The sequence below is a fragment of the Rhipicephalus microplus genome, chromosome 9, assembly GCF_043290135.1.
Source record: "Rhipicephalus microplus isolate Deutch F79 chromosome 9, USDA_Rmic, whole genome shotgun sequence".
In the NCBI taxonomy this organism is placed as follows: Eukaryota; Metazoa; Arthropoda; class Arachnida; order Ixodida; family Ixodidae; genus Rhipicephalus; species Rhipicephalus microplus.
In genome coordinates, this window is record NC_134708.1 from 96,349,198 (window position 1) to 96,376,801 (window position 27,604).

The 27,604-nt window shown below is 46.7% G+C and overlaps 1 protein-coding gene across 2 annotated transcripts in view; it reads right to left on the reverse strand.

Moving 5' to 3' along the window:
* The window catches only part of LOC142772035 (uncharacterized), a 140,991-nt gene extending 114,470 nt beyond the window's left edge, over nt 1-26,521 (reverse strand). For both annotated transcript variants that reach the window (XM_075874110.1, XM_075874111.1), the window contains exon 1: nt 26,303-26,521. In XM_075874110.1, the coding sequence (XP_075730225.1) occupies nt 26,303-26,433 (131 nt within the window). In that variant the 5' untranslated portion in view covers nt 26,434-26,521. The remainder of the gene's footprint in view (nt 1-26,302) is intronic.
* Between the last annotated feature and the right edge of the window lie 1,083 nt (nt 26,522-27,604).

A 27,604-nucleotide genomic window follows, 5' to 3' on the forward strand; every position in this document is an offset into this window, starting at 1 on the left:
CAGAGGAACTTTTTTTAACTGCGTCTTTAAGAAGAGACACGGCTGAGTGGTAGAACACCTGCTTGCATAGCAATGGCCTGTTTTCGATTCCGACTCGAACTCAGATTTTTTGACCTGTTCATATCATTTGCATCTTTCTCGATTTTCGGGTCACGCACAAGATGATTTCTTGCTCACAACCAAAGACGCCGAAGCCGGAATTTCTGCGAAACGAGCTCTTTAACGCTATCGCGTGAATAATGTCCACCTTGGAATGCCTCAAAAACACGTCAGTCTTCCTTTGACCCCCCCCTCCAACTTATTATCAAACTTATAAACAGTAAAACGAAACAGTAAACTAGGAGCAGGCTTCTGCTCACTCAACATCAGTGCAAGTGGCAATCGACCTGCTAACGTGCCTGCCACGCCAATAGCCAAGAATTTTTTTTTGGGGGGGGGGGGGGGGGAGGGGATGTACTTGTTGAAGGCCTTGAAATCACCTGCATTCATAATTCGTCACTGGTAAAACCACCAGTTATCCTTAATTTCGGGGGGAGGTTACCTTAGGTGCCCTGGAATAGGGACCCTCCCTGTTTTCTTTTAATATTCATAATAATATTTTGTCATCATCATCATCACCACGCTTGCACAAAAAGCCGCGCGCGTGCTCTGAAAGAGAACGCTATTAGCCCAGCGACGCGGAAACAGCCGCGTTGGCACTGAACACAGCCTCGATCGAGGCGCCGCCTGTGAAAATGCAACGTATTCAGATCATCATGGTCTCGGTTGAAGGCAAAGTTACTCAATCATATCAGTTGCGAAACTCCCAATGGGATCCATGTATTGAAATCCAGACACCCCTGTCAGGAGTGAGCAGATTGTCGCACCACCTGTTGATCCGCACGCCCACTTTTGAACGCATTACTTGTGTTTGGTGTTGCCGCTCCCAGGAAGCGCAAACGTCAGCTAACTCCTGAACATTGGGTTAACTGCGTGTCCGAATTTTGGAACACAGTTTCGCAACTCGTGTAATTGAGTAACTCTGGGTTAGAGGGGCCGTGAACCACGAATCATGCCTGGTAAAAAAAAAAAAAATCACAGTATATCTACGCACTGAATGACGATGAGTGGAGCGAAGCATCCTTCAGTACGTCCGCGCTTCCGTGCGTCCGTTCATTCTTGCTTCCGCCCGTCCATCCGTGCCTCCGTCTGTCTGTACGTCTGCCTGTCGGTCCGTGCGTCCGTCCCTGCAGTCGTCCGTTCACCGATCCATCCGTCTGTGCGTTCATCCACGCATCTGTCCATCCATCCACCCGTCTGCTTGTCTGTCTGTCCATTCATGCGTCCACTGGTCCGTCTGTCCATCTAGTGAACACTCCGAGTACCACCATCTCGCATCTTTTCATCAAATTGTTACACCTTCACCAATTATTTACGGGGATTACACACACACGGAAGAGAAAAACGAGTGTATTTCCAATATTTACAGGTTGGTGTAACACCCCAGTGCTGCGAGCCTCTACCGCGGCGAGTCCACTTCTCCTTCATCGATTCGTTTACGACGGCAAAGCCATGCTTACTGCCTCGTAACAATATACTCATCATATAGAAAAACCGATATCCAGCGGACATTCCAAGGGCTAAACGATAGGTGAGAGAGAAAGAGACAGGTTCAGGAAAAAAAAGACGCACCGTTCGCAGCGCTAATTGAGAGCACGGCTTAGCGCCTGTAGGGGCGGGGGAGGGGGGGTGCTTAAAGTTGCGAAGAAGAGAGGAGAAGAGAAATGGCGTCCATGACCAAGGACGTGGCGGGCGGCTTCTATAGCCAGTTGTCTAGTCCAGTGTCCTCAAGGAAGCGAGGAACCCTATTGAAGACCTGTGTGTGGTGCCGTGCAGGAAAGAGAAGGTCCCTTAGGTAGCCGCGGGTAGACCATGGCGACGAAGTGCGGCAAGCAAGACGCCGCGGGTTGTGCGAAGCACTGGGCAAACACGCTAAAGGTGCTCGATGGTTTCATCTGCCCCGCACGTCGTGCACGCAGGGGACGATGCTCTGCCAAGCCGATGACGCTGGGCCGCAGCCCAGGAGCAGCCGATGCGTAAGCGAAGTAGCAGGAACCTGTCCCCCCTGGTGGAACCCTGGTCAGGCAGCCGGGTTGGAGGTTCTATCCTTGCTACACGATCGTCAGGTTGGTAGCGTAGCAAGGGCCTCCTCAATGTGAGCCTCGAAAAGTCTGAGGCGGCCACGGTATGGCACATAGGAACGGCGGAGTGAAGCGAAGTGATATGAACTTTATTTGGTCCCGGAGAACTGGTCAGACACCCCCCTAAGAGGTTTCCGCCGCAGTTGCTGGCCACGTCCACGCCTGGACTGGAAGACCGTGGCTCTCCGCCCGTTCGCAGGCCTCCTGGACTGCCGAGTATTGGACTGAGAGTGATGTGCCTCTTTCACTAGGGCGTCAGCCTGCTCATTTCCCCGGATTCCCACATGATATGAGAACCAGTGCACAGAAACAACGACGCCACTGGCAAGGAAGGCATGCAGATTGGTGACCAGCACCTGCGTTGCGAAGCCTGCCCGTTCCAGCTTAAATGAGAGAGTAGCACGGCCGGACTATATAGGAGCGACACGCGCGCTCTCTCTTACCGCCTGCCCTATTGCGGCTACCCTACATGCGCTTCGCGTCTAGTTATCACCTTTCGCCGCCGCATGGCACTACGGCCCAACCTCGCAAAACCTTGCTCAAACCAAAGAGGTTACGCCCAGCGAGTTTAACGTGGCAATTTCTTCTGGTCAGATAGTGCTCAAAGTGCGTCCTTCGGTTACTAGCCGTTTTTTTTAGTAAGCATAAAATTCAAGTCAAATTTTAGTAGAAGAAAAGTTTCCAATACTCAGCTCAGTAGGTTAGTTCATCGCAAACAACTATATTTTTATTTATGATTAACATGCGCGGGTTTTCTCATCAATGGAAAGGAGTGCCAGCGTGCCACTCCTCTATTCCGGTGGTGGCGGAGGCTACCAACAACTACATTGCGGACGCGCACCGACGGCTAGGGGATTGGATTGGATAAACTTTATCTATGCCTGCAGTTGGGCGCTCGCGCGTCCCCACGGGGACCTACGCCATCCTCGGTGTCGCCGTTACTCGGCGCGGGTCTCCGCTGTCCTTTGCCGGCTTACTGGGTCCTTGCCTTTCGAGCGCCCCGAGGACCTGCTGGACGGCCCAAAGCTGTTCTTCCTGGTTGTAGCTCTTCGCGGCCGCATCAAGCCGAGACCGGATGGCTCTTGATCTTGCTGCCTCTGGGTGTTTTATGCAGTCCCACAAGATGCACGTGTGATCTCCCGTCTCCCTCCAGCAGACCTGCACTTGTCGGTCGGGTATGTCCCGGGGTACATGCGGTGCATCAGTACCGGGCTCGGTAGTGATCCAGTCTGGAGCTGTCTCAGTAGTACCGCCTCCTCTCGACCCAGCTGTGGTTGCGGGAATGGGAAAGACTGCGAGCGATGCGGTAAGCTTTCGTGATGTTGTAGTCCACCATGCGGTCCTTGGCTTTGAACCACGTTGGACGGTCTATCGCCGGGGCACGGTTGGTTAGCGCTCGCGCTGCTGCGTATACCGTCTCGTTGTGGTTGTCATTGCGTTCCGATGCGTCACCCGCGTGCGCCGGGAACCACTTAATTCTTATTTTTCTCTCTTAACGTTTGGCCAAACGCAGTATATGCTCGGCCTTCCTACAGATTTGACCTTTTGCGAAGTTTCACACCGTTTGTCTAGAGTCACTCAGCGCCGTGTGGCAGGCCGTGTCGGCGATGGCCAGGGCGATGGCCACCTCCTCCGCTTGTTCTGCTCTGGAATTTTTCACGCTCGCTGCCGTCCTTGTTGCGCGAAGTCGACGTCTCGACGACCACTGCCAATGCGTTCTGTTGGTATTGATCAGTGTTCACGTACTTCGCGTGCGCGTCGTTGGCGTGCAGGTCGATGATAGCCCTGGCCCTCGCCACCCTTCTTCCCTGGTTGTGATCGAAATTCTTGCTCTTCAGAATGGGGTCGGTTCTAATCTGGCGTCGGACCTCTTCGGAGACGGGGAGCTTCACCTCTGCTTCGCTCAGGCATCCTATTCCCAGATCCTCCAGAATCCTCCTAGCGGCTTTGGCGATGGACAGCCGCTCCAGTTGAGCGGTTCGTTGCGCTTCGGCTATTTCCCCGAGCGTGTTGTGTATCCCAAGTTGTAAGAGGCGGGTCGTGCTCGCGGACTCGAATAGGCACAGCGCCGTAATGTAAGCTCTTCTGATGGCGTTGGTTTTGTTGCGTTCGTGTTGTAGCCGTCTGTGGTAGGCTGCAATTTACGCGACGTAACTGATGATAGATTGTATGAGCCTGATCAGGCTCTTCTCTCTCATGCCTACCCTCCGGGACGCAACTAGTTTGAGCTTCGCCCCTAAAACGTACACAAGAAAGCAGGCGCTGCTTTGAATAAATCGGCCAATTTGCGCACTCTTGCAAGTCAAGGAACGTTTGCAAGCGGAACACCGAGAAGCGAAGCAAGAAGTTGCCTCTCTCTTAAAGGGCCACTCACCAGGTTTGACAATTTTGAGCTGACAAGCGTAATGCGTAGACGAGGCGTTCATGATCACGTCTGCGAAGCTTTGCAACGCACCGCGGAAATGGGTCAAATTTCAACATGAAAGTTGCTCCCCCTCCCCTTTGCCGGCGCACGCGTAGAGAATGAGGGCATGACGTAGGCGTAGGAATGGCCCTACGTACACGGCAATGCAGTGACGTTGGTCTTCTACGTAGACGAGTCTGCTCTGACGTTGTCAACAGTGTACTACTTGCACGACAAAAACTATTTAAGACAACAAGCGTAGTTTATGTATTTGTTGCTTTAAGAGTTGAATAAAGCTTGAAATAAATAATGAGACGCAATAAAAAATTGTGCGCGTTTTTCTTTCATTTTTTCCCGTGAAATGCAACGAGATACGGGGCTAATGTGGCAGCGTTGCGCATGAGTTCGTGTCCCCGCGGTCAGCACATTGAGCAGACGACCGCAGTGGAACGCTCCTACGCGTTCACGCACTCACTGTGATCATGTACTCTACCACGTCCAAGCCAGCGTTTCCAAACCATCCCACAGAAACAGGCAGAAGGCCACAAAATAACGCTGGTCAACAAAGCAACGCTGCTCGCGTGCTCGGGGGCTGGGCTTGTTCGGCACATCATGCGCTCGTCACCTCTTGGTCGGATGCCGGAGAGGGTGCGGACGAGATTTGGCTTGCGAAGACTACGCGGAGGAGCGGCAAGGGTATCGAGTTCTCCTCTTCTCACCCTCGTTTCGCGCCGCTTCAAAAATCTGTTTTTTTTTTTTCGCTCGTAATGAACCGTTTCGAAAAATTTTTGTGGCAAAACGTTACTCATTGGACACCCGACAACTTCCTCTGTCTAACTAAAATTCGGTATGGGGCCCGGTGAGTGGCCCTTTAAGGGTGCTCTCTTCAGAGGAACTCGCGGGCAACTTTTCTCGACATTGAAGATAATGCTACAGAGGCGGAATTTCTGCACATGTGCTAATACGAGAACTATATACGCTGAACTTTCTCATGAATATGCACTGTACTTTATAAATTTATGGCAACCACGACATATGGAGTCGGACGAAAACTGAAATGAAGATTACTGCGAGCGTACAATATAGAGTTTATTCAAAACGTACGCGCCCAAGTTGACAAAACTGAACATGCATATTTACAGCTGCAGCCATTCGTTGTCTAAATCCTGGTTAGCAAAAAAGTTAAAAAAAAGCAATAAGTGCTAACGCGATATTCGCTTAAAACATCATTTTAAATAGACGAGGAATACTGAAAGCTTACAATTCATCCCCCGTAGAAAATTTAATGGTCTTCTTCGTCCAAGAAAGCCCGTCCGAATTTTCAACAAATATGCGCAACGCCCACGTCGAAGGAAAATATAAGACGGCACGACCTACAGCGCCGTTGATACCACGGTGGGACACACCCGTCATGTGTCATTATTCCCAATATACCAGAACCTTCGTATGACCATACGATGTGCTTTATAAATTTAAGGCAGCCTTAATCCCTGAACGGCGTTGCGTTTGTACTCCCACACCACACTGCTTTTATGAATACACAAAGAAGCTACTCCATACATCCACTCTGATGCTGCAGACAAAAAGATAAAATGTGCCACGGTGCAATCTCAATTCGCTAAACAGACGCCACGTCACTAAAACATCATCTTTTATAAAACCAAAATCGCGCGAGGGTCATTCGATCTCGAGCGCAATGCAGATGGCCCCGCTGGAGACGAATCCTCCGGCGGCGAGCTCTTCGAGCTTGAGCTCGTTGGTTGGCGACCAGAAGTCCCAGCGCCCCGGATGTGGCACGGGCTCCGTGGGCAGGGGGACCGATTCCGGGTTCAGGCAGAGCGGCAGCCGCCTGTTCTGCGCCTGGTCCCACGGGTGTACCAGCACCAGGCTCACTTTGTTCGCAAGCGCCCAGTCGGCCACCTGGCGCCACGTGCCGCCGCACAGGCACAGCGTGAAGGAAACCAGGGCGCTGCCATAAGCGTCGCGCCTTAACCTCGCGTGCACCCGGAACGTGCAGTCGGCCAGCTGAGACCTGTCACTGCGCAGCACCACCTCCTCGCCGCACACAATCCGCGCCTCAGCTTCCGCGACGCCCGTGATGTAGCAGCAAGCGAAGCCCGGAGACGAGGCGGCGACAGCGCGGGCTGCGCCTTTGGACCTCTTGGAGTCGTGCTTGCGCGAGCGACGGTGGGATGACGCGAAGACAGACGACCCCGACTTCTTGCCGCTGGAACCGGAGGAAGACGACTTGGCCCCCTCTGCTGGCGCAGTAGCGGCTGCATCTTCTGTCGACGCGACGGTATCAGTCGACCTAGTGAGCAAGGAGTCTACCCTGTCCAGCAGTTGTCTTTCAGAGGGTGCCTTGTGGTCCTCGGGAACTCCTTCCGCGCTTCTCGACGCTTTCGCGGTCATCCACTGCGGGAGGTCGGATTTTGGCGACGAAGAGCCTTTGCGAACCGTCTTCATGAGAGAAGTCTCCACCGAGGGCACCCGACTTGTACTGCGGGACGCCGATCGAATGGAGCCGCCGTGGCTCTCGTGAAGCAGGGCCCTGATGGCAGCGACTATCTTGGGGTTGCCTTCAGCCGTCGCCAAGGTTTCCGCTGAACTGGCTTTGCGCACTTGGACGGAGGAGCCTCTCGGACTCTTGGCCTTGTCCAAACCTTTCACCGACAGAGGTGCCTTGTGGACCGACTTGCGAGACCTGCGAGAATCATCCTCGTCTGACGCCACGCTGCAAATGTCCGACCAGACCGGCGATTCGTCTTTACGGTGCGCGCCCGGGCAGTCGTGGAGGTAGTGGCTCAGCGCAGCCTTCTGAAGGACAGCAGTCCCGCAACGCGGGCACTGCACTTGGATGAAGTCGCATAGGCCAGCCACGTGCTCCTTGAGCTCCGGCAGAAAGGCCACTTGCGTGCAGCCACTGGACGAGTTCGGGCAGAGAGCCCGCAGTTGATAGATGCCCCCGCGGACAGAGTCCAGCGTCTCCACCGCGTCGTCAGCAAACGGGGTTTGGTCCAGGGGACAGCGGTGTTCTCGCTGGACGAGCGAGTCGAAGCATGGCTGGCAAAAGACGTGACAACAGGGAGTGAGCCGCTTGGGAAACGCCGGCATGACTCCGCACAGGGTGCAGCAGAACACTTTGGGCACCGTGTCGATGAAATCCAGCGGCCGCCAGTCCAGGAGTTGGCCGAAGCCAGCCAGCAGTCGCTTGCAGGGTGTACGGCCGCTCATGACTCGGTCTGAATGCACGCTGATTTACGGATGACACGACGAAGACATCTGATGCCCCGGATTTCAGAGCAGCCCTCCTCTAACCGAAGATCCGGCTGCACCGTTCTGCAGCAATTATGGCGGCGACACGAAAAAATCACGCACGTTCTATGCCACCTCGTGCGAAACCATTTCGTTATCTTCGTTCCGGCCACCCACGTGCAAAAGTGCTGTACTACGATAGCTTTGTTTATTTGTTTGTTTGTTTGTTTGTTTGTTTGTTTGTTTGTTTGTTTGTTTGTTTGTTTGTTTGTTTGTTTGTTTGTTTGTTTGTTTGTTTGTTTGTTTGTTGCCCTAGCTAAATGGCACATACCCAGTTTAGGGATTGGTCAAGAATGCAACGTTGAGACTGGCTGTGTTCAAATGCTTACCGTAGACGGCTAAACAGACAGCTAAATGGACGACGGCCATCTTAAGTCCCATTCCAATTTTCACGTAGCCGGCAAAATAGACAACTCCAAGAAGACCGCATCGTAGACAAATACAATGCAGGCTACTTTGCTGTCTAAACGAGATGGCGGCTCAACGAATCGCTCAGATAGATCACATCTCGCCGGGATAGCCGTCTGCACACAAACAGACGTTTTCCCAGACGCTCAATGTGAGTAACGCTTATTTGTTTATTATTTGAACACTAAGCAAGCCAGAAATTGCAACTGTCAAGTTTGTTTATTTCAGCTTTTTTTCCCTCGACGCGAGGTGGCGCATCGTCGCGTGAAAGCCGTCTAAATGTGTTCCATTTCTCGGACAGCATGGGCTCGATGCTGTTCTCTAAGCAGTCTTCGTTGACTGTCTACGTGATGTCTAAGAATTGGAACACAGCGACTGTTAATTGTTATTGTAGGTAAGCTATGAAATTGAAAACCAAAAATAAAGAAATTGAATGGCAATAATACGTAAAATATTCAATTTAACTGCAAGTAATATGTTTTTGGGCTTGTATTCCAGACTGCCTTATTAACCTGACGTGAACAGTTTTGAAAACTTAGCTGTTAGCTTAATGAAATGTCGAATAATTTTCAATATCAGATTAAAATGGTACTCATTGAGTAGTTATAATGAGATCACACATGACATCAAAGGAATACTTGTGGTAGTATCCCAAGCATGAAGCACCGAAGCTTAAAGCATTTTCCTCCGATAAGCTCCAGCCAAATTTCGCAAAAGGAGTAATTAGAAGTCAAGTTATAACGCGAGACCATCTTGAACATGAAAAAAAGTAATGTGCATTATTTTCGAGTTCTACACAGATTTGGCAGATGGTTGATATCATCAGACCAGCCCTGTTCTAGTAAATGTTTAATGGTGGGGCACGACATCGAAATCTGGTGATCGTCATTTGCGACTATCGAGAATGGCTCCACTGCGATTTTCATGGAAATTTTAGGTGATTATATTCCATCCACGTGGTTATTGCTTCCATCCGATCTGTGGGAATAGTTAATCTCCTAGACCTGATAACGGTGAAGTATTTTACCACCGGGAGAACCTGGACTATCGAGAAATCTAGCGATGAGCGGGCCAAGACGTCGGCCATTTCATTTATTTTTTTTCCACAGTGACCTGGGATTACAGTGACCGGGGAAATCTGGTGATCGTAACTCCTGATTGTTGAGAATTGCTTCCCTGCAATATCCATGGATATTCCAGGTGATTATATTCCGTTCACGTGGTTATTGCTTCCATCCTATTTGTGTGAATAGTTAATCTTCTAAACCTGATTGCGGTGAAGTATTCTACCACCGGGAGAACCTGGACGCTTGAGAGATCTAGCGATGAGTGGGCTCAGGCGTCGGCCATTTCATTTAATGTTAACCCACAGTGACCTGGGCTGGTGATCGTCACTTTTGATTGTCGAGAACGGCTCCACTGCGATTTCCATGGATATTATAGGTTATTAAATTCCGTCCACGTGGTTATTGCTTCCATCCTATTCATGTGAATAGTTATTCTTCTAAACCTGATTGCGGTAAAGTATTTTACGACCGGGAGAACCTGGACTATTGGGAGTACTAGCGGTGAGCGGGCTAAGGCGTCGGTTATTTAATTTAATGTTAACCCACAGTGACCTGGGAACCATACTAATTGCAGGTACTTCAACTAAGACGGGACTGATGGTCCCGTCTTCAACTAAGACGGGAACAAGCTTGATGGTGCATTGCGTAGACTGAACACTGTAGAGTTCGGGAAAAATTTTATGTGTTAGTCACATAAGTTTGTGCGCCCTATTGTTTGTTTCTGTGCTTTTGTTGATTTTTCTGTACCCGCTCCTACAATGTCCCAGGCATGGGACAGCAGTACTTGTAAATAAAATAAATAAATAAAGATCATAACGTTATGATGGCACGAGAGGTATGAGAAGTTGTAAGAGCAGTACGTACCGAAAGCGAATCAGTAATTATTACTGCCCTGTTCTCATGCATCGGAAGTTTTCGCAGTGCCATGATGACCGCCATTAGCTTCGCCTCAAAAAGCGGAGTGAAATCGGGTCGTTTCACGGCAAATGACCAGCCAAGCGATTGGTAGACTATTGCTATGCCTGCCCTTTCCTCACTGACGGAAGCATCTGTAGATGTTATGTTACGTGTCTGTGTATGCTCCAGGAAATCGGCTAACCTGTTCTCTAAGAATTGGCGGGATTTAAATTTAGATTGTGGAAAGATCTTATCATATTCTATACAAAGAATCTGGTTTGAATTGTCAGATGCGATTCCTTCACTAATGGTTACACTTATACTCGCCAGTTTCTTTTGTACATAGATAATCTGCGGTGTATGAAAACGAAGGCAATGAGCGAGAAAGAACGATTCTGGGTCACTAATGAAAACATATCTGGCTCTCGTCACTGGTAAGCTGCAAAATTTTAGAAATCTCTGTGCTGTTAACAATTGGAATCGACGGAGAAACGTAGCCACACACGCTTCCTGATAACACACGTAGCCACACACGCTTCCTGCAAACCCAAGGAGCCCCAGACACAAGCGCAGAGTTTCCCGCTCCAAGAAAACCAATGGATTTGTTTTGTACGCTGATCTTCTTGAAAACATGGCACATCCGAATTCTAATATTGGGCTCATATGCATTTTATATAACATTAACATGGTGTCTCTACGTACGCTAAATTTGCGATTACACATTCTTCGCAGTAAGCATAAAGCCCGTTGATCCTTAGCTGCGATGTATTCTATATGTGGACTCCAGTTAAGGTGTTCATTGTGCAATACACCCAAATATTTAAGGGAGTCTACTTGCGGAATGAGTTCCTGATAATATGAAATGGCGATTGAAATGGAAGCGGCTATTGGAAACGCCAAAAGAGCACCCTTATTTACATTTAAATTCATTGAAATGGACTGCAGCCATCTTTCTAGCATGTTCAAGCAAATTTGTAATTTTCGCTGTAGAGCATAAATATCGTTGTCAGCAGAAAAGAAGGCTATATCGTCAGCATACACATAGACATAGATATTCTGGCAGGTTGGTATGAAGCTCATTAGTATATTAAATAGAAGAGGTGATAAAACTGCTCCTTGGGGAACTACGCGACTCTGTTTGTATCTAGATGAACAGCATCCATCCTTAACACAATAAAATTCCCGTGGGATCAAAAATTCTGCTAACCACGCCGTCATAAACTGTGTGAAGTTTGAAGTCATCAGTGTGTTCAGAAAAATCGATTTTTCCACGCTATCATAGGCTTTTACAATGCCAAAAGTCACTAGCGCCGCATATTGTCTTCTCTTTTTTTTAGCAAGCTGTATTCGGCTCTCTAAGTCTGCATGGGCACACCAGACACCAGATTGAACAATGTGATCTAAAGCCAATTTATTGAGGTTATCGTACTGATTTGCCTTCTACACAACTAGTGATCCTGCCGTGCTGAACCCTCTCTGCGAGTTTCACCATGTTAAAAGTCAAGGACATAGTTCTTATATTTTCTATGTTGAACTCTGATCCCCCTTTCTGAGGTATTAAAATTACCTTCGCTACTTTTCAATCATAAGGAATCCATGCATGATATAGAGAATAATATATAACATTAATAATTTCACAGGGAGACATTTTAAATAGTATTTGGATCACAGACACTGTAATTCTATCCAGGCCCGAAGCTGAAAGGGGTAACTGCCTTATCACGCAGGATAGTTCCGACATTACAACTTGCTCAAGATCAGACTGATTTGTACGATTCTGCCACATGATAGGTACAGTTGATGTAAATCTACTCTCTAAGCCTTTATCGATTAAATCTAAAGCTTTAGTCATTTGCGCTGACGATACAAGTTCATAGTTCGAATCTACTCATGATGGCAGGATCTTCCTCCTTTTCATGAATCGAAACAGTACAGTTCATTTTATTACACTGATGTATTCGTTCTCTCTTAGGGGCGAATCTCGTCAAGGTCGAGGCTAGGCCGTTGGTGGCGTCCGCCACAGCCGTGATGACGATGATCATCACGGACAACGACTGACTTGTGTCAGTGTATGACGTCTCTATACGCTCCACGATGCATTTCGTATCACTGGAAACAACGAACAACCACCAGCGGAACGTGCACACACCTTGTTTTTGCCACAATCAGGCTAGATCCGATTCCACAAAGCAGTAATTGCGAAGGCAAAACAAAATTCAAAGCACAGGACAACGTAACAGTACTGACCATGAACACTGTATATAACGGTCCCGCCGGGCACCCACTTACATGCACGAGTGGTTTACGGTAACGCTGAGTGACAGTGAACAATTTTACTGCTTCGACCACACATCATCTCTTACTTCGTGGATATGCAGTGATTTCGTTTTTGTCTCTGACCTCCTCTATATCTTTTCACTACCCCGGTGAGTTATGCCCTCCCAGGTAGCAGATCTCAGCCCGCTTCCTCCCTACTTCCACTCTGTGCAAGCCCTCGTTTCCTTCTTCAGAACGACGGGCTTACGTGAGCGCCTCTGATTTGCGGCGCAGTTCCGCACGCAGCAGTATTCTTGTTCACCCATCAACTCAGGGGCGCATGCCAACCTTGGGGAATTGGCCGAGAACTGAGTGGCTTTGTAAAATAGTTTGAAGACTTAGAACAATGTAGGTTATATAAATGTCCCTGCTTCTCTTTCTCTTACTCGTCTTTTTAACCTCCTTCTCTAATCCCACAATGTAAGGTAGCCAACCAGAAGTCTTTTTGGTTAACCACCATGCCTTCTCTTTATAGTTGCTTCCTGCTGCGCTTTTGTTAACCCATATCGAGTAAATAATAATAATAATAATAATAATAATAATAATAATAATAATAATAATAATAATAATAATAATAATAATAATAATAATAATAATACAACCTCATAAGCGAGCACCTTCATGTTCAGAATGCACCTCCGACGACGTAGTGCTAAAATACTATAAGGTTTAAATACGATTCATAAGACGACCTCCTTAGAAGATAATTTTTTTGCCAATCTGCGATCTGGAGACCCCATTTTAATACCGCGTTCACTCGCACACCGCCAGCACAGACTTACGCGTATGTCGACTAGCACTCACGTGATGGCTGCAGCTTTGGTTTATTGGCACCCATGCTGTCTTCTTTGACTACAATTTAATCATTCAGTCGTCCACGAATATTGTAACTCGTTTTCATCGTCGTACGTCTGATTTCAGCGTGCTTAATTCAACATGGTCCTGCTTTAAACCAGATGCGGATCAAGCGACTTATTATGTGGGGGGGGGGGGGTGTCACTCGAAGTAACACTGGAGGAGGGGCGGGGTTCTGACTATTTCGTTTTTAGTAGGAAGAACACGCTGTAATAGCAGAAATACTGACACACAGGGGTCCCACTAAATTGTTCTAATTGGTGACAGGCAGTGGACGACAAACACTGAATAACACAGGCCTTAGAGGGGGTGGCCCCCCCGCATTGATTACGCCCCTACTTTAGACGAATGGGTGCATGATTGAACAATGTCCCCTTGAGAATGCACAACATGCGTGCCACCTGGCAGAAACCCTCCACACACACACACACACACACACACACACACACACACACACACACACACACACACACACACACACACGCACACACACACACACACACACTCACACACACACACACGCACACACACACGCACGCACACATGCACACGCACGCACACACATACACACACGCACACACACACGCACGCACGCACACACACGCACACACGCACGCACGCACAGACATGCACACACACACACACACACACACACGCACGCACACACATGCACACACGCACACACACACACACACATGCACACGCACGCACGCACGCACACAAATGCACACACATACACACACGCACACACACACACGCACACACACGCACACACACACGCACGCACGCACAGACATGCACACACACACACGCACACGCACGCACGCACACACACACACACGCACGCACGCACACACACACACACACACACACACACACACACCTCGCCGGCTTATTTGCACTTTCCCACATTCAGCAGCAACGGAGTTTAAATAAACACGCAGACATACAGAGAGACGCGCGCGCACACAAACAGATACACTGCTGCTGCTGCAAGTCCACCACCTAGCTCCTTCCTGAGAAGCTACTCACTTTATTGCTTGCACTGCCATGCCACAATGTAGGTTTTACGCTTGTTTTTTTTTTCGAACAAATCGGCTTTTTAAAAAAAGAATCAACTTGGGAAATTTACCCTCTTCATTTATGTTAGGTTGACTTGAGCCCGTTATAACTCCTGCTGGTGGTGCCGGCCATCCCCATTTTTGATTGATTTGTGCGGTTTAACGTCCCAAACCCACCATATGATTATGAGAGACACCGTAGTGGATGGCTCCGGAAATTTCGACCACCTGGGGTTCTTTAACGTGCACCCAAATCTGAGCACACGGGCCTACAACATTTTCGCCTCCATCGGAAATGCAGCCGCCACAGCCGGGATTCGATCCCGCGACCTGCTGGTCAGCAGCCGAGTACCTCAGCCACTAGACCGCCGCGGCGGGGCATTTTTAATTGATTGATTGATTGATATGTGGGGTTTAACGTTTCAAAACCACTATATGATTATGAGAGACGCCGTAGTGGAGGGCTCCGGAAATTTAGACCACCTGGGGTTCTTTAACGTGCACCCAAATCTGAGCACACGGGCCTACAACATTTCCGCCTCCATCGGAAATGCAGCCGCCGCAGCCGGGATACGAACCCGCGCCCTGCGGGTCAGCAGCCGAGTACCTCAGCCACTAGACCACCGCGGCGGGGCATTTTTAATTGATTGATTGATTGATATGTGGGGTTTAACGTCCCAAAACCACTATATGATTATGAGAGACGCCGTAGTGGAGGGCTCCGGAAATTTAGACCTCCAGGGGTTCTTTAACGTGCACCCAAATCTGAGCACACGGGCCTACAACATTTCCGCCTCCATCGGAAATGCAGCCGCCGCAGCCGGGATACGAACCCGCGCCCTGCGGGTCAGCAGCCGAGTACCTTAGCCACTAGACCACCGCGGCGGGGCGGGGGCATTTGTAATATTAATATATATATATATATATATATATATATATATATATATATATATATATATATATATATATATATATATATATATATGTATATATATATATATATATATATGTGTGTATATATATATATATATATATATATCTATATATATATATATATATATATATATATATATATATATATATATATATATATATATATATATATATATATATATATATATATATATATATATATATATATATATATATATATATATGTGTGTGTGTGTGTGTGTGTGTGTGTGTGTGTGTGTGTGTGTGTGTGTGTGTGTGTGTGTGTGTGTGTGTGTGTGTGTGTGTGTTGATGCTCAGCTTTATACAATCTCAAATCAGAGGGCAAGGAAAGAGGAAAAAAGACAGAAAAGAAAAAAGAAAAAAGAAAAAAAAAGAAAAAGGAAAAAGAGAAGAAGAGAAAAATAATATACGGTGGACTCCCCTCGGGTGCCCCCCTTCCACTCTTCCCTCCACTTCCCCCTTCATCTCTCTCCCCCTTCTCCCCTTCACCTTTCTGATGTCAGCGGTCTGTGTATGTTTCCTTTCACTAACGCATTCCTCCCGGCCAGACGGCGCTTCCTGGCACTAGCGGTTCGGTGTGGGGCAAAAAAAAAGCCTTTTGAGGAAGTTCTAAGCCTTTAACTACTCGGAGTCCCGTAAACAATTCGTCGTAGAAGGAGGGGTGCCGCGTATTGTGGCAGAGGCTGGTAAGCGGGCATTTTAGGAAGTTCTAAGCCTTTAACTACTCGGCGTCCTGTCAACATTTCGTCGTAAAAAGAGGGGTGTCCTGTATTGCGGTAGAGGCTGGTAAGCGGGCGCAATGCGAATTCCTTGCCCGCTTCTGGATAACGCGTGTAGTGGGGGCCTCCCGGCTGTGCACAGGGTTGCTGTTGGGCATGTCATGCATGGCACAATTGATTGGATAGTAAAATAAAACAGAAAACAGGCTGTTTTCTGTTGTGTATATATATATATATATATATATATATATATATATATATATATATATATATATATATATATATATATATATATATATATATATATATATTTATATATATATATATATATATATTTATATATATATATATATATATATATATATATATATATATATATATATATATATATATATATATATATATATATATGGGGGGGGGGGTTAGCGCGGACGGATGGATGGATGCTATGAGCGTCTTTTTTATAACGGGGCGGTGACATGTGTGTCACCAGGCTAGCAAGCTTTCGTTCTATGTTGGCCTAATGCCTTATCTACTTCGATTAAATCAATGTTATTATAACAAAATTATAAATTTGTCTTCCAGCTCTCTGCCTCTTCAGGCAGAACGACCTAATTTTCCCACTATGTCTGTCCTTTATCTCTACTTTTCTGCCACCAGTAATCTAACCGTCTCTTACTTGGTTCTATCGCGGACGTGTTCAGCTTCTCATGTTAGTCTCTGAAACCCAAAGCCTCATGTAGGCTTGTACCCACACGCATACCTAGGTGGATATCACCGAATTTAATCAGAACATGTTTCATTGTTACCTTAACTCCCTCACTGCATCTACATTGTTCTTTTTTACTGAATCTCGCTTTATGACAACGCGTTCGAAGGCAACCCGACCTCGCTGAGAACAGTAAAGCGCTTCCCCTTGAATTATCGTGAAACCTCTCCCGCCTTATTTCGTTCTTGCCCTCTCGGCAGTTACTGAGAGCCGACTTCTTTTCCATCACTGTCATCCAATAAATCCTCTCCGCCACTTTGACTTTTCGCTTAACGGTTTCCGTTGCCCTGTCGCCCACACTGCCAGCCGTATCATTACTGGTAAGCCCCTACTTCTTTTTCTCCACTTGATGTCCACGCTCTTCTTATACAAATACCTGAATACCTTCCCTGCCCATCTACTCTCCTTCATTTTCCTGAGCCTCTCTTCAAATCTCATTTTGCTCTGAGCTTCCCTTACTTCAAAGTATGTTCATCCCAAATTCCCCTTTATAGCCTTATGCGTCGTCTTCCCGAGAGCGCCCACCGCGAGACGCCCCACAGTTCTCTGATTTACATCCATTCCTGATTGCACCTCTAACCTTATGATCACCACTGAGTTCCCAAATGTAAGCCCTGGAACCATTACGCCTTTCCACAGACCTCGAAGCACTACGTACCTAGTATATCCCCGTAACGCTCTCTGCTTCATTATTGCAGCATTCCTCTTTCTTTTTACCGCCAATATTTTTCCTATACCTCCATATATCTATCTCCCTCATTTACCCATACTCTCAGGCACTTGTACTCGCTTACCCTCGTTATATCTTGGCCCTGTACTGAGACCACCTGGTCGTTGTGATCATTGAATACCATCAATCCACATCGTGTTGCACCGAATCCTAGTCCTAGAGCCTCACCTTCCCTTCCACATATATCCAACATCCGCTGTATGTCGTCTTGACTGTCCGCAAATAGGACAATATCGTCTGCATTATAATAAACCTGGAAGCTTCTGCTCAACCATCACGCCAGCCTGTTCACGTGACAGACTAAATCCAATGTTGCTACCTTCCAGCGTTTTTTCCATCCTCACCATGTACAGCATGAATAACAGCGGGGACAAAGGACATCCCTGCCTCACAGTTCTATGTTAATTTCATCGCTGGCATTGCTACTTATTCCTTCCCATTCTATGAAAACTGTATTTTCTCGATATATTTCTCTCAAGAGCTGTATAAAGTCCTCACCTATGCCTTCTTCGTTCAATATGTCCGAGATTAACGCTGTCATACGCCCCCGTCATGTCCAGATAAGCTACAGGTATAACAGCCTCTTTCCTATCTTAAATATTTCTATACACCAAGTAATAACAAACAGGTTATCGTCTAACCACCTGTTGATCCGGAATTCATTCTGAAGTTCTCCCAATATATTATTTTGCTCTGCCCACGTTTCTATATTTTTAGTTTTACTGCTTGCATCACCAACCTGTATAGCACAGATATAATGGTTAGCGGTCTATACGAGCGAATTTTCACCTTTTATCTTGCCGTTAAAAATTAAGTTAATTGTACTTTTCCGCCAAGTGTTAAAAAGTGTCTCGTATTTATTTCTCCTGTAAACACGTTTCTATAGATTTAAGCAACGCTTCTTTAATGCTATGTACTAGTTTGTTAATGAGGCGGGCGGGAACCCCATCTAAGTCCAGAGTAGTGCGCTCAGGAACTTTTTCTTCGACCTTCGACATACTGAAATTCTCAAGTGCTGCCTCTTCCTCAGTTGCACTTTTTTTCATACATTAAGGCCCAAACTCCATAAGCGCGAAAATGCACGCGACAGCGACGAGCGACGAAACAGGGCGTTCGCGCGACGTGTCGCGTGCTCGTTTTCGCGCGATCGCTCGGTTCTCCAGATTTGGAAACCGTCGCTCATCGCCCGGAAGTGCTGGGCTCAAGCAGCCAATAGCGAAAAACCGGAAAAGACGAAGACTACATAGGTGCACGTGACCCTGCCCGAGTCACGTATGCGCAACAAGAAATAACGCAATGTTTATTACGCATGCGCATATAAAAAATGCTGCAAGGCAATAATAAACATTTTCCGTTTCATTGCACAACAATATATCTTATTTTTAAATTGGAAACCACTCGCTACGCGGTTTTCTTGGTGCGAGTAGACGGCCTCATGCCAGCAACAGTGGAATTCGCTCGCCGAAGCCGTCGCGTGAATGAGGTTTGCCTGCGCTAGCGACTGATCGCGCGAAGACGATCTACGTCGCGTCGCTCGTCGCTGTCGCGTGCATTTTCGCGCTTATGGAGTTTGGGCTTAACTCCCCGGGGAAGTACCCTGGGTGGCCTTTTTAAACGAATCTGATTTTGGCTTTCGAATACCACCTAGTGTTTTGTACCCTTCCAATTATTTCCTCGTTCATCTACCATATGTTGTGTAGCATTGTGACAGACTCCCTACCTAGTGTTTTTAGGCGGCTTCAAAATATTCTAGGCGCGGCCTTCTTCTTTTCGCGAATCTTTGTCACCCAGAGTTAACTTTCACTTTTAACTTTTGCCTCAACCAATTTGTGCACAATGATTTTTTTCTCTAAATATATTTCTCATACTTGGTTGGCTTCATCCTGCGGCCGCTCCTCCTTATTTGCCTGTCTGTGCTCCCGTGATGCCTCACGTCACTTCTCGATCGCTTCCCAGATTTACCTGTTCCATAAACTTTAATTCCACAAGCTTTCTTTTTTGTTCCACAAGCTTTCTCTTTCGTTTCCAGCAACTAGTTTTCTTCTATTTTTCCATCTCCTTCGTCATTACATGCAACAGCTCACTATACTCCCAGTCTTTGTTTGCCCGGTAGTCTTCCTACTTCGTCCTCGACTCTTGCGGCTATAATTGTTATTTGTGTGTCATTTAAATACAAGCCTCATGTTATGTTCTGATTTTGAGTTTTAGCTTTTATATTCAATTTGTAATGTTATGCGTTTATGATCACTACCCAAGCTGCTAATGCCTTTCTCATCTATTTTCACCTCTCCAAGTTTGCCATAGATTCCCTCTGCCATAAGACAATAATCAATGCACGATTGCCTGTGTCCAACTTCCCACGTGATCTGCCCCTCAAACTTAGGCCCCGCGTTAACTATCTCCAGACCATGCTGCTCGCAGAGATCTACAAATAACCTGCCATTGGTGTTTGAATATCCGTCAAGGTCCTGCATATGAGCATTCATGTCCCCTAGAAGGATCATTTCGGCCCCATGACCAAATTCTTTAATATCGGCGCATATGCAATTCACTGTTTCCCAAATTAATTTCCTTGCAGTTATTCCCTGTCCACAAGTAAGCTACACCTAGCCACGTTTTTGTTTTTTTGCCACTGTTCCCAAAATCCAGAGGTGCTTTGAACATGGTTCCCTTTGCCCCATTTGGCCCTGCTATTGACGTAAACACACAAACAGGGTAAAATACCAGGTGAATGACCCCCCAACAGCAGTACAATGTAATAACTGCAATAAAGGCTTACACTACTGACTTACCAATAATTAAAAACAAGCTCGCAGCATGCAAAAACACTTATCCGTGCAGTCGATGCGGAGCCCTCGCAAAACACGTCCATCCGCCGTTAAACCAACTCGGCTTCTCCGCGGTACAAGCGCCAGCAGTGACGCCTGGAGGCGAGGCTAGGTGGCCGGACAGAAAAGCTTTGGGACTCGGGAGCCTCTTTGGCGCATGGAGGCTGCGCGAAAGGTTGTCTCCCGCAGCGGTACGCAGGGACAGCGCCGCGGGTCGTTTCCCGTGCGCCCCTCGTGGTGAGTCGAGCATTGGCGATGCCCCCTTCGCGTTACTTTGTTTGTCGTTATCTTGATTGAGTGTATTGCAATATTGTATAAGGTTGCGTTCAGCGAGTTGATCCCTAGTGATGTATCCGATTGAGCTGACGGTATCGTCGATACAAAAACGGCTCAATAAATATTTTCTTTGGTGTGGGTCTGATCACGTCTGCTGTGTCCGTTCGTTCTCACAGCGTACTTCGTGTCGAGACCCCACTTGGTAAGCTGCGCTTCGCCGATGATACTGCGTTGCTGAATAACTCGGGGGACGAATTGCAACTCACGATTACGGAGTTATACAAGAAGAGCAGAAAGCTAGGTCTTAAAACTAATCTGCAGAAAACGAAAGTAATGTACAACAACCTCGGAAGACAGCAGCGCTCCGAGATAGGTAATAGTGCACTTGAAGTTGTAAAAGGTCATGTCTACTTAGGACAGGTAATAACCGCGGAGCCGAACCACGAGATTGAAGTAACTAAAAGAATAAAAATGGGGCGGAGCTTTTTTGGCAAGCACTCTCAAATCATGGCATGTTGATTGCCACTCTCCCTCAAGAGAAAGTTATATGAAAGCTGCATCTTGCCCGTACTTAGCTATGGAGCAGAAACTTGGAGACTTACAAAGAGGGTTCACAGTAAACTGAGGACGACGCAGCGGGCAATGGAAAGAAAAATGGTAGGTGTAATCTTAAGAGACAAGAAGAGAGCAGAGTGGATTAGGGAACAAATCGGTGTTAAGAATATCGTAGTTGAAATCAATAAGGGGAAATGGACATGCGCCGGGCATGCAGCACGTAAACGGGATAACCGCTGGTCATTAAGGGTAAATAACGGGATTCCTAGAGAAGGAAAGTGGGTTAGGGGGATAGGGGGAGGCAGAAGGTTAGGCGGGCAGATGAGATTAAGAAGTTTGCGTGTGTAAATTGACAGCAGCAAGCACAGGACCGAGTTGACTGGCGGTACATGGGAGAGGTCTTTGTCCTGCAGTGAATGTAGTCAGGCTGATAATATACATATATATATATATATATATATATATATATATATATATATATATATATATATATATATATATATATATATATATATATATATATATATATATATATGGGCAGACGCATTATACCAGGCACGGGAACGTTAACTGAACCTATTTCCCATTATACTGACTCTTTAATCAAAGACATACCACCCACACATGAGTCCTTCCTGCATGGCACAAAACATTTCCTTCGGGAAAGATCAGACGTAAAATTTCCAGACGGTGCATTTCTTGTAACATTAGATGTTAGTTCACTCTACACAAATATGACACATGACGATAGTGTAAGGGCACGTGTTGAATCGTATGAAACCCACAACGCTGTCGCATATCAAAGCGAAAAAGTAATTGAAATCTTAACGAAGCTTGTACTCGGATTGAACAGATTTCAATTTAACAATCAGCACTACCTTCGAATCAGCGGCAAGGCAATGGATACAAGAATGGCCCCACACTACGCTAACATATTCATGCACCATATAAAGACCAATTTTCTTTCATCTTGTAATATCAAACCTTTAATCTATAAACGGTACCTAGACAATATATTATGATTCGAACACATTCGGAAAACGAGCTTCTCAAATTCATACAGGAATTGAACTAAGTGCACCCTTGCATTTATTTTACACACTCCTACTCTAACACTGAAATAAGCTCTCTTGATGTACTTATTCGAATGGACGATTGCGCATTGGTAACTATAGCGTATACAGAAAGCCTACGGACAGACAACAATACCTGCACTTCAAAAGCTGCCACCCGCGACACTGCAAGACAAGCATTTCGTATTCCCAAGCACACAGATTCCGACGAATCTGCTCTCGCACCGAGGACTTCCACAAAAACAGCACACATAGGGGCGAAGTACTCCTTCATCAAGAAGACCCGCCAGCTATCATCGATGATGCCATCAAAAAAGCTGAAAATCTCGACCGCCAGACTTTTCTAAACCACCAAAAAGATGCCGACCAACACTGAAACAAAAATTTGGTATTAACCTTCACGAGTAACCTACCGAACATAAACAAGGTCCTAAAAAAAAAACACTTAAACATATTCGAACAGAGGGTACGACTATCTAAAAATTTTCACTTCTCCTCCTTGTTAGTATACATGCGGTCAAAAAGTACGAAGGATCATTCAATAAATTCAAAGATAGACGTGAAACCTCAAACAGGGAGTCGCCCTTGCGGAAAAAGCAGATGCAAGGTATGCAAACACATGCAGACAACGACAATGGCGGAAAGCACTCACTCGGATTTTAAGCACAGGATAAGAGGTGCACTAGACTGTGACTCAGACAACGTCCTATACCTTCTGGAATGTGGGGTATATCCATGCAATACGTGGGCCCGACAGACACTCCGTTTAGAAGTAGATTCAACAACCATCGGACACGCGTACGTTCCCTGCCAGGCCTTCCACTTTCGAAACACAGCACATTAAAAGATCACAGCTTTAATTACATCAGGGTTACCCATTGGAAAACAATTTTCGAACACTCACAGAACGGGAAAAACGGGAACCTTACTTTATCTACAAATTCAGCACGATAAAAAACGGAATGAATGAACACCCAGGCACTCAGTCAGCACTACGGTCACTTAAAGACGCAAACGTTTCCCTCTAATCAGTCCTCTGCCGCCAGCCTCTCATCACGACAATAATATTACCCCCTAACAAAGCTTTTAGCGTATGCATCTGGCAATATAGAAATGGTTTGCCGCTTCAAGCACATCCGGAACACACAGATAAGTGGTCCCGGATGTCGTATAGTCCTTTCTGTTTTTTTTTTCAACGCACCTTTCTTTTTTCTTCACTGACAAGAACGAATGCATATAATGAATATTGATGGCGGCACCACAATTACCGGCTTTTTCATATCTTCCAACGCCACCAACATGCACTGGAAGCGCTTAAGTTCTCTCCACCAATTTATCGTAAACTTCAAAGGGGGACAGGCCACCAGCGGATTGCACCGGAAGGTGGAATACAAAAACGGCGGTCACACTGTTCACTTGGGGGAAGGGTGGTGCGTGGGAGGTATTGTTGACAATGATGGCATTGCTAGTTTACGTTCCCCTTACTCTGTTGAAATGCCATTCCTTCCTAACCTCGCCGTGTCTCTCTTGCTTCTTCTCCTAGATTTACTTATTATTTATGTTTCCCCCTCCCCCGTTTCATTTCTCTCCCTTTTTTGTTGTTGTTGCTCTTCTGACCCCTTCCCTAAGTAAATATTATGTGAATATGTAAATATTATTAGGCCTTGAAAAAGACGGGGCTCCCGTCGAAACGTCGGCTGAATAAACAGTTATGTGTGAAAACGCATCTACTTTCATACAAAAAACCTTGCGGAAACCGAAGTTATTCTTCTGCATATAAGCATTATATATATATATATATATATATATATATATATATATATATATATTCCTTATTCCATTATTAAAGCACCCTATGTGGAACTGATTTTTTTAAACACAAATTGATAGGGTGCCAAAATGTGGTGGTTTGCTGGCGGTAGAGTGTCATTGTCATCGCGTGCATTAACCAACGTTGCGGGCGTCACCCCACGAGTAGATGAAATAGATGATGACAGATGGTAACATCCAAAAATTGCATTTTAAAGGTATCTAATCGCTTTCCAGAAAACCACTGCAGGGCTGGACACCTCCATACGGTTATCTTTCTATTTCGACGCACAACAGAACAATAAAGCATCGTGGGCTGCATAGTAACAGTGTCCGCCACGAGAGGCCGCCACATGCCGGCGCGTGCTAGAGACCGTATACAGTTACTCTAGCGCACTCCCTCTCATTGAATGTTAGCCGCACGCAAAGGAAAGTGCTGAAGGTCATGAAGTGTGAGTGGCGTAAGTTATTTCTGCCAGCAGCGTTCTGTGCTAGCTTACAACTCGCCCTCGTCGGGCGAGAGAAAGCGATTACAGCGTGCGACCAATCACTGTCACTCCGTTCGTGCTTGACGAATTTAAAAACGTTTTGTGGTGGTCGATTCGTGAGGTAATAAATTGCTTTAGTAAAGCTATTTGATGGTTACTTGGAAAAGTGCCGCAAGGTTCCTTTTACCGACTCACACACATCACCGTTCTTCTATCAATCCGGCAAGGTTCCGTTTGGTGTTGCATAAGTCAGTTGCCAGACTTTGGGGTGGTTGTTGCCAGACTGCTGCTAAATGTGGCCGAAACTTTTTTTTTTTTTGTAGTTGTGGCTACTCCGTAAGAGTTTGGTGCCATCCGCGGTGCATTTCATGAGTGCATGAGCGACGCTGGCCGTTTTAATTAACGGACTGAACCGTGCCTAGCAGAAGTCGAGCGTGGCGCTGCCATGCAATTATGAGGCCAATTTAATTAACGGAATGAACCGAGCCTAGCAGAAGTCGAGCGTGGCGCTGCCGTGCAATTAGGAGGCCAATTTAATTAACGAAATGAACCAACAGCAAGAGAACGCGCCTCGACTTCTGCTAGGCACGGTTCATTCCGTTAATTAAAACAACCTTTTAATTGAACAGCAGCGCCACGCTCAACTTCTGCTAGGCACGGTTCATTCCGTTAATTAAATTGGCTAACCGCAGCGACCCCCTCCCTATTACGTAAATGTATAGGAGCGACTTTGCCCCCTCTCCCTCCCATGCGCACACGCATCGGCATGTCGCTTCAAAGCCCGCAATCTTCCGCAAGACAACCGTCCTTTAACAGCCGTTCAAAGGTGCTTGCACGCACCGGTCCGCTGATGGAGTCAAGAACTGACGTGCTCCAGATAGCCTCGCCTTTCTTTCTTCTTCTTTGCTTTTTTTTTTCATTCGCGTGGCATGCGCTGTCTTTCACTGTGTAATTACACGTTATTTGTTTGTTTGTTTTTTTCTTTTCCCCGTCGCGCATTCAAACTAGGCGCGCGCTGAAGCACATGCCGGAAGGCGCGGGCAGCGTAACGGCGTGACCCGAAAGCGACGCGAGATCAGAAACTGCCGCACTCTCCTCAGCTCACACACAGAGAGATACACACGCACGTACTGCATGCAAACTCGACGGTGCGTCGATGCAGGTTCCATCAAGGCGCGCGCGTCAAAAGTGCGAGGAGAGGCCAGCCTTCAGTACGTACGACAGGCATCACACAAAACCCGCTTCGCCGGGCGTTAGTGGTGCGTTGCGTACGCCGGGCTGATGATCTTTCCCTCCCCTCGCTTGGAAAGAAAAATAAAATAGATCGACAGCACAGGCCAAGCGTCGCCCCTTTACTCTTCGCTTCTCCTGTTTTGTATGACGCTGCGGTGATTCTCAAAGGCGCGCTCTATTTTTCTTTAAAAGCGTTTAAGAGAATAACAGGATGCGCTCGTAAGAGGCTGCACAGGATAACTCAGGTTTATCTCGCGCGTTTATCCAAATGCTCAGAGAGAGAGAGAGAGAGAGAGCCGTGGTACGGCAGAGACATCAGTTGACTTACCATTTTCAAATTCAAGTCTCAAGGAGGGCTTGCTTACCTTTCGAGTACGATGCGCGAGTCTTTCCGCAAGGAACCAATCGACGGCCTCGCGAACGACGTAAACTGCACTCTCAAAATTGATCGGTGGGCATGGTTGACGGCTGGTATCCAATTATCGAGGTGGAACATCGGAGAACGCCACAAAAATCAGTCGCGCGCACACACACAGCGATATTTTTCACCACAACTCGGAGAGTTGACGCGGAGAAGACGCCGTAAAACGAAACAAAAACAAAAATGAACTGTACAAAACTGCGTTGCCAGACGAAAGTTTTTATCCCGCTAAGCAAGCCAAATAAGTATTGTTTTACACGTTTTTAGCGACCTTGTACACTGGTGAATTTTTAAGTACCACACTAGTATTAAAATATTTGTAGTATTTGAGGACTTCAGAATTATTTATTAAACGTAAAAAAAACTAGACTTGCAAAAAAAAAATGTTGTGTTTAGCCTTGAGTGTGGCCTCTGCGCTTAGCACAGTTAACGGCACGTTGATAATGCCAGTCACAGAGGTCACGCTTCAAGACGAAGTTTTTGTTCGGTCATAATAGGCAGGTTCGGCGCCGTGCTGACAGAATCGCCGTGATCTGCCCAAGGAGGTTTTATGGAACCTTTGGAGTGGCAGTCCCGACCGCTGCCAACGGAAACGAGTGAAGCCACCAGCGGCCATATTGCTAGAGGAAAAACAGGGCGGAGCCGCCATAGACGGCAATGTAATACGCGGGTCGCACGCGTCGGTTTCCAGTTCCACGATAAAACTAATGAGATGGAAACCACTTTAATATTACACCAACACACAATTGCCTCTTCTTGTTTATGAAACAAATTAATTCATGCACCCATTGTCAGCTGCACGCTTTTTCCGATCAATCTTTTGTCGAGGGATGCTTCACATATTGAGCTTGCTGGTGCACTGTATATATCTATTGCGGCACAAAATGGTTGTAGTATATATCGGGTGTCTTTATAAATGTGCCTGCAGATATTTAGTATCAACGGGAACGCGACGTTTGCTCGCCTCTTTCATATATGTGCTTGTGTGTGTGTGTCGGCAGATCACCAGAGAATATATAAGGAAGTCGAAATAATCAAAGCTAAAGTTAGAGAAGAGCGGTAATTAAGTAAACTGGGAGTGACCAGTAATTTTCCTAGAGTTATCGAACTCTAACCTATATAAAGGCGGAACCAAATCCAAAACACTGATGTCGCGTGCAGCCGACAAACTCCAAGAGACGTACACCAAATGAACCATTTATAAGAAGAATTGCAGTGACGTTAGTTTTGCATAATATTTATAAAC